The following is an 8,233-nucleotide window of genomic DNA, read 5'->3' on the forward strand; positions in this document are numbered from 1 at the left end:
TGTGCATGGCTCAGCGTTTAGGATGTCTAGATCAATAGCTAGATGAGCAGTCAAACACCTAGGTCTGACTTCACAGAGGAGCTGAGAGCAGTTTAAAGTTCTGTTAGCATCCAGCTTGAATCTTATCTGCAAACCACAAAAAACTGTGATTTGGCTTTGGCAATATTGTGTAGCCCTCCTACAATTATTGGCCTAGATTTCCTGCACAGAGTGTTCCACTGCCTGTTCTTCAAGAGGCTGCATAGCTTCCTGCACATAAACGATGAACTCCGAGGCCTCTCCACCCTGCGTGTATACCGTCACTGTCTCAATACCCTCCACTTCATCTGATGAGACGACTAGGTGATGCTGTTCAGAGAGCTCTACTGAAGCCTGCTGCAAAGTCTCTTGAATCATCACAGTGTGATTGGCTGATTGCTCCTCTTCTTTCACCTAAGAGGAAATTGAAAAGACTTTAAAAGCTTCATCTTTTAAATAAATAAAAGATCCTCTGGTGATTGTAGCACAGACATCAGGTGAACACCTTGGAAACCAGACAGGTACTTCTTGAAAGATGATGTCAGCAATATATTGTAAATTTATCATGTGCACCTCTGACTAGTATGGGTTTATCATGTATTTTGTAAGTTTGACACTGTATCTCAATTATATGCATCGAAAGAAATTCAGTTCTATAAAGATATTGTACGCTGTGAACCAGATCTAAGTTTACCTTTCAGGCACCTCTATTTCAGTCTCACAACAGCTAAAATTTAGGATCCTGACCCCAGGAAGCTGATCCAAATTGACAGGATTAGGAACCTAAGTTGCCTATACAGTGAAGTGGATAACAGGTATTTCTCAAAACTAATCCCAAATACCTAGTTACCAAGGACAGGGAGGTGCCCACAGATACCCAAGAGGAAACACTGGGCACAGGGGCATGTCTGAATTCCCATTGCTCTTTCAAGTGTAGGTGTCTGACCCAGGGCTGAACGGAGGTACTTCCAGTATCTCTGGATCCAGGTCACTCAAAGAGATGGTGTCTATCAGAACCAGGGTGGCTAACTATAGAAAGCACAATGTAAAAAGCTCCATCCACAATCATTCTTAAACACTGAGGGCAGTAGTGCCCACCTTGGGCTCATTAACTTATTAGTGAAAGCACATGCAAAGGAAAAGTGGACTTTGGTCTTAAGTGGTTCTCATCCTGAGGGGTCTCAAAACAATAGCAATCTCCCGCTTTCTAAGAGAGCGTCCTAACTACTATGCCATGGGCTAGGCTGGGTGAGGCCGCCCCTCCATTCCTCTCATTATAGCTGGCACCCTAGACACGCTTGCCAAGAGTACAAGATTCACAGAATCAGGTGGAGAGCAAACAAGAGGGGTTGTGATGGTAGCTGGTAGGTAGGACAGACCTGGGGGTGGAGGGGGGAGGTTGCAGTGATGCAGTTGCACCCCACTTTGATTCCTGGTCCAGCCAAAGTTGAAAACCAATTGCCTGGCAGCAGCATTTCTATTCAGGCAGCAGTGAGAGACTCAACTGACCTATGACTCATTATAATCTACTTGATTCCTTCTAAATACTTCATTCCACAGGTATTAAAAACCATCTCTCTTTTTTAATATGAATCAAGCTATCCTTTCTCCAGCAATTCTGCTATTAGTTGATCCTGGTAATGTAGCTCCTATTTAGCAATGCTGTATATTGAACACATGCACATTTCAATGAAGCTATATTTGTTTGTGCTTCAATTTTAAATGGATGAATATAGGCCTAGGTCTGTGGCTTTTAGTAAAGTATCTCATTTCTTTTTAATTGGAGAAAAATGCGTTGTGTTATATAGGATGATACACTACATCATCTGCACTCCTCCTTTTAAAAATCCTTGATCCACCTATGTTAGTGGGCACAGCTGTCCATTGGAAGGGAAGAGTCCTGGCTACAGGCTACTTTTGCCAGGTTATTTCTGGTTTTTAACTAAGGACTCTCAACTCTGTTAGTAAATGCACAAATAAATTTTTTGGATCAAGCTCCTGAAGCATGTCCATTTCCATGCCCTGCACAGGGAGACTAGCTTAACTGAGGGCAATGGATTCCCTGTCAGGTGCATGGGCTTAAAAGACAGGATTTCTGGTGCTCAACTGGACGTGCCAAATTTGGGCTTTGTATAATTTCCCTTCCTAAAGTTGCATATTGCCATGATGAATTGTTTTAGCTTACTCCCTCCCACTAGCATGTTGAATGAGATTATGCTATGGTTGCTATTACAGTGGCTCGCCAACAGGTACCTCTTGAATGAAGTCTTGTGCGTTATTCATGTCCTATGCATTATTGACAAAGTGTGAGAATTTGAGGGTTTTTTTGAAAAATTCAAAAAAAAATTTTTTTAATTGGCAAATAGTTGTAATGAAACAAAAGTCAGAGCATTTCAACCAGCTCTACTGACCACCAAATTCCATACTAAGAACATGGAACACAATTGATTTCAAGAAGAGATCTCTGTTTACTACCAACCCTATACAGCATGAAGTGGCGAACTAAACAGTGCTTCAGTCATAGGATTGGAGGATTGTAGGGCTGGAAGAAACATCACAGATTCATCTAGTCCAGTCCCCTGCTCAAGGCAGGATCCCAGCCAAGCATCTGTCTAACCTGCTCTTCTAAGGATGGAGACTCCACAACTTTTGTAGGCAGCCTGTTCCAATGCTTGACCACCCACATAGTCAAGAAGTTCCTTCTAATCTCAAACTTAATTTTTTCCTGCTACAGCTTGAGGCCACTGATCCTAGTTCTGTCCCGTACAGCCACAGAGAAAAGCCCACTGCCATCCTCTTGTGGGAGACAGAGGCAAAACCCTTTGTACTTTCAAGGTACATCCCCATCCACTTCATCCACAGCAATGTCACCTTAAATCAAGGTACATCACCATCCACTTCATCCACAGCAATGTCACCTTATCATAGAAAGAAATCAGGCTGGTCAGGCATGACTTGCTCTTGGTGAATCCATGCTGACTGTTCCTGATCACCTTTTTCTCCCTCTAGGTACTTCACAAGAGATTCCTTGAGAACCTGCTCCATGACCTTTCTGGGTATCAAGGTCAGGCGGACTGATCTGTAGTTCCCTGGATTCTCCTTTTTCTTAAAGATGGGCACTATTTTCACCCTTCTCTAATCATTCGGGACCTCACCCAACCTCGGTGAGTTCTCCTTTTCCCTTCGGACTTGTTTCCCAAAGGATCCTGTCCACCAGATCCCTGAGTTTGTTTAAGTCTGCTTTTCTAAAGCCCAGTGTCCCTATTCTGCTGCTCTCCTTCCTTCCTCCCCTTAGGATCTTGACTTCTATTATCTCATGGTCTCTGTCACTCAAGTTACCTTCCACCTCCACACACTCAACCAATTCCTTCCTGTTTGTGAGCAGCAGGTCAAGAAGAGCTCTCCTCCTCACCGGCTTCTCAACCATGTGAATCAAAAAATTATCCCCAATGCACTCCAGGAATTTCCTGGACTTCCTGTACACTGCTGTGTTTCCCTCCCAGCAGAAGTCCCCAGTCCATCATCAGCAAGTTACAAGGCTTCAGCAATTTTAAGCAAGTACAATGTCTCAAATGATGTTACAATAAAAACAGAGCACATGAAGTACAAAGGGATGAAATTATCTTTTTTTTTTCTTTTTTTTTTGGAAAAAAGTGGAGGGGGGAGATGCAGGCGCTGTTCCATATACACTAGTGCTGTGCTCACTAAAGAGGGTCATTGTATTTGTAAGCTAGATAGTAAAGGCCAACCCACCTGCTGCATATAACTAATTTAAGATCTCGCTTCTCTTTTTAGAAAATTGATAGTTTTTATTTAAGCCTTGCTTCTGTTTCATTTAAGCTGAGCAAATGTTTTGCGAAATGAGCCTCCAAAGATAAATCCTGATTTATTTCACACTGGAAGAATGTAACTGAAAGAATTTTTAGGAGGAGATATTAACTCTACAATAAATGCTCTTCTTGTATCACAAACTGTATCTATAAATCCTCTGCTTACAACAACACAGAACAAGGAGAGAAATGCTAGCTCAGCTAGATCCTAGGATGGACAGCAAAAGTCTTTGGTATTTTGGGTAAGTATATAAAAGATAGTAAAAGGAGATAACTAGAGACTGATACACCATTATTGTCTTGTATTATATTGCATACTAGGGCCCAAAGTAATTGTCTTGTTTCTTCAAAGGCAGAATCTGGCTCTATATTTGATAGTAGCCCCAAACTTAAACTGACTTAATAGAAGTTAGAAAAGGAAACAAGTCAGCCATATACAACGCATGGTCTCTACAAAGTTAAGCAACTCTGAAAAGCGCTTGTCAATGGCCTTAGCAGAGAGGAGGTGTCCCACTAGGTCTTCTCCAATTCTCATGCTGCTAAGCAAGTTCAAGAAAATATAGCAAAGATCAATATACTTATCCGCACTGTGTGAAAACACCACAGTGAAGGGTCTGATTGTGTGCGAGTCTTCAGGGCAGGAGCTAGAAAGGAGAAATGCAGCCTTAGAGGCATCTTGTCTTTTTGATTTTCTTTTCTAACGTTTTGGTTTTTCTAAGCATCCATTCTCGTCTCTATACGTTAACTTTTCCTTTTTTTCAGTCCATGTTTAATCTTTTTTGATCAAACAGAATTTTTAGAGACCGACAGCCCCTTAGGACCTGAATTCATCCCCCACTGAACTTCTGCTTGATTCATCAGGCTATATAAACCCTTTGCTCAAACAATAACAAGTATTTTTTTTAAGTGTTCAATTATTTAGAGGGGCCCCCACATTCAGTATGGTTGTGATATACAAGTTCCTTCTAGTACAGGATTTAACTCCTGATTTTCTTTGTCGTGTCTCCAGTCCAACCTTCCTTTCTAGTCTGTTCCCAATATTCTGCACAGGACACTGTGTCGGGTGTTGGTGTTGCCAGATCTTGTGGGGTGCATTGTGGTGCTACAGGGTATCCCAGGTTTCTCCCGACAAACACATTGATTGGTTGCATAGAGGCCCCATAATTTCATGAGAGTTGCATCTTCTGAGACCCACTCTCAATCTGTTCAGGCTCTGCCATGTATGCCATCTGTAGTTGCAGCCACATGCTAACTCTTCACTAGGGGTAATTCCTCGCTGGCTCCATTCAACAGCTTTGTTGCCTAGTTTCTCCCATTCTTTTTGCCACAAGGTAGTTCTGCCTGATTCTGGTGATGTGGTCAATGGTGTGGTACAGGACAAAAAGCTATTTCTCAATAAGAGATGACAGTGCACTGGTTGATGTCAATATAGCAGGTGGTGGTTGTCTGACTCTCGTACCTGCCGGTCAACGTTGCCTGCTACTTTCCTCCTGATGTAAGGGGGTGGTATGCCAGATAGTCCGTAAAGGCAGGGAACAAGGTTGGGTTTTAGGCACCCACCAACTCCTGATAATGCTTGCTATTGTCACTGATTTTGAACCAGACCAGCAGAAATGTACTGCTATGGAGTTTTGGCTAAGTAAGGATTACGAGGGAAGATTTGGATGTGGCAGTGGTAGAAGTGCAGGGCAGTGCTTGTACTCTAGCTAAATTCAGCTCATGTTACTAAAGCCTGGGTGGATGCTTTGACTAGAAAAATCAGCTGTGAAACATTCAAGACAGATATGAGAAACTAACTTTGTAAAGAAAGAGTGATTCTGGATGCCAAATTTGAGTCTAATTTTCCAGGTTTGGCTGCAGGACCTTTATATTTGAGACATCTATTGTGTCTCAAATTGAGACACCCAAAATCTTGTGTCATTTTGAAAGTCTCGGCTTATGTCTTTTAAAACAGTGAGACACATTCAACACCATCAGCACCACACTAGTTCACATTTGGAAGACCCCCTACACAAATTGAAAATGCAGAGATTTTTTTAAAAAAATGATGAAAGGTTAAATTTCACAGAAATTATCGGGCCAGACAAAGACAAGTGAATCCAGAAATAAATCTCCCCTGCATAATCAGAACCCCTTCTCTTGACACTAATTGCTCTTGTAGTTGATTCAGTGTATTAAAAAATGGGTTCCACATAAAATGCATTCAAAATTACAGGAGTCAGACAAAAATTTAATCACTAGAGAATTCAAATAGGGAGCTGAATTTGAAAACGTAATGTAATTAAGAACCCATGGCTACCTGGGAAATCTGAACACAAACACTGTAGTTTAAATACAAGTGGTATACAGATGTCCCTACTTAAGTATTTACGCATGAAGACTAGGCTTCTAATACTGGAATTTAACTTGTATTTTGGTATTGGAGCAAACACCATCTACCAACAACGGGCCTCAGTCCAGAAAGTAATATTACATTTATTGAGAGCTGCAAGCAAGCATATTGCAGTCTGAACAGGAGTTTGGATTGCCTTGTTTCAGTCTCTAAATCAAAACCAATAAATAAAGTAGTCTTGTGTGCGTACATAAATAATAAAGAAGGGGAGATAAATAAAGAACAGTTGACATGAAAATGAAATGAAACCAGAATCTCATTTAATGTGATGCCAGCAATTTTCTACTTATTCAATTTTATATTCTTTTGAAATGAAACTGGCCAATAAAGAAAGCTACTTTAACCTCTCCACTTGCCTTTAGACACAGATTTTTATAGTCCTTGTCATGCAATGTAAAGATGAATAATGCTCTTACTTGTGGTGTTCCTAGCTTTCTGTGTCCTTTTTGGACACCTATCCATAACCCTTTTAGTCTGACAAATCGCCATGTTACTTTGAGTTTATATATTTCAAATCACTTCAGTGTTTATGCACATTCTACTTGGTTCCTATTAGATTGCTCCATTGAGCATAATCTCGAAATGTTAATTTATATGCTTCGTGTGGAAGAAACAGTGGGCAGCTGCCACCAAAATGAATGAAGATGCCACTTTCAATTCTTTCTTACAGGCATCTCCATTCTTTTCAAGGCCAGCATTCATGGCCTATTTTCTGTTTGGGAGTCAGCTCAAAGACATGTGGCCCAATGTCCTTCTCTGAAAAATAGCAATAAGAATTTGAAGGTAGGCCTGGCTGGCAGTTAAATCATCTCAGTCCCTGCATGGATATGCCCTGAGGGGTAACAGCCAGATAATAATTGACTGTTAAAATGCCTAAACATGACCTTGCTGGATTATTAGCACTGAAGTCACAAGAACAACCCAAATCCACCCAGCTCAGCAGCCAGAAAACCTCTTAGGATCTCGAAATCTATTCAATCTTTTCAGGCATTTTGGCCTGAAAATCTCTCTAGGCACTTAGACATGGGCTACCCTGCATGGTTCAAAGCGATCCAACACCAGCCACGGAGGCACCTCACTTCCACTTCTGTTATGCTGTTAGGTACACCTAAACCACACCCAAGCCCCTTTTTTTCTTAAGGTGAAGTCACGGTATGTCTACCAACTGCTTGATGCTGAAAGCAAACCCATAGCTCACATAATCCATTTTTTTTAAGGCAATAATGGTAGTACCCATCTTTTGCCTAACAGTTTAATGCTAAGAGCACTTGCCCAGGAAGTGGAAGGCCTGCGTTACCGGCTCAGCTCACCCTGAGAAGATTCAAGCCCGCATCTCCCATTTGTCAGCAGGCTGAGACCCAACCTGAATGGGGTCCCCTGTCTCCCCACTGAAGCTGCCTCACTAAGCAGCCAAAAGCCCAAAAAGTCACAGAGCCAGAGAGAGAACAAACACATGGCAGCAAATCCTTGGGATTATGTCACTCCCCAGCAGAATGGAGTCTATCTCTGCTGCCAGAGGTAATTGTTATCCAACCCCTGACCTCATAATGCAAAATACATAAATATTCCAGCACACAGGTTCCCCCTCTCCCAAGCTAGCACCCTCTTTCAACAGCCGACTTCCTCTTCTACTTCTCCTGGCTCATTCCCTGAACTCTAATAAGTGAGCAAGTGTCTCTGGCCCAGGAAGGCTATGTCTCCCACTTCTTTAGGCATGTGCTAGGCTACGGTTAAAACTGGGCACTGCCAACAGCAGCTCTGTTCAAGTGAGAGGTTGGGAGAGGGGGAAGGAGCTGCGTCTCAGAAGAAAAACAGTGCTGCTGTCAGATGTTCTGGTTCAGGTCACCATCTCCCCACAAAGTGACCTGAGTCCTGCCACAAGCACTTACCTTGCAGTCCTGAGTCTGATGCCCAAGCTCCAAGGAGGAGCAGGAAATTCAGCAATGTTTCTGTGTATAGTGTTCCTACTGGCAACCCGCAGGCACCTTCCTGC

The 8,233-nt window shown here is 42.2% G+C and overlaps 1 protein-coding gene across 6 annotated transcripts in view; it reads right to left on the bottom strand.

Annotated features, from left to right (window-relative positions):
* Nucleotides 1-6: 6 nt before the first annotated feature.
* The window catches only part of ZFAT (zinc finger and AT-hook domain containing), a 226,156-nt gene continuing 217,929 nt past the window's right edge, over nucleotides 7-8,233 (bottom strand). For 5 of the 6 annotated variants that reach the window (XM_025202075.1, XM_014519165.2, XM_025202076.1 and 2 more), the window contains one exon: nucleotides 7-432. In XM_025202075.1, coding sequence (XP_025057860.1) covers nucleotides 193-432 — 240 coding nt within the window. In that variant the 3' untranslated portion in view covers nucleotides 7-192. The remainder of the gene's footprint in view (nucleotides 433-8,233) is intronic. The other variant, XM_025202079.1, reaches the window with a different exon arrangement.

This window comes from Alligator sinensis, unplaced genomic scaffold (assembly GCF_000455745.1).
Source record: "Alligator sinensis unplaced genomic scaffold, ASM45574v1 scaffold651_1, whole genome shotgun sequence".
Classification (NCBI taxonomy): domain Eukaryota; kingdom Metazoa; phylum Chordata; order Crocodylia; family Alligatoridae; genus Alligator; species Alligator sinensis.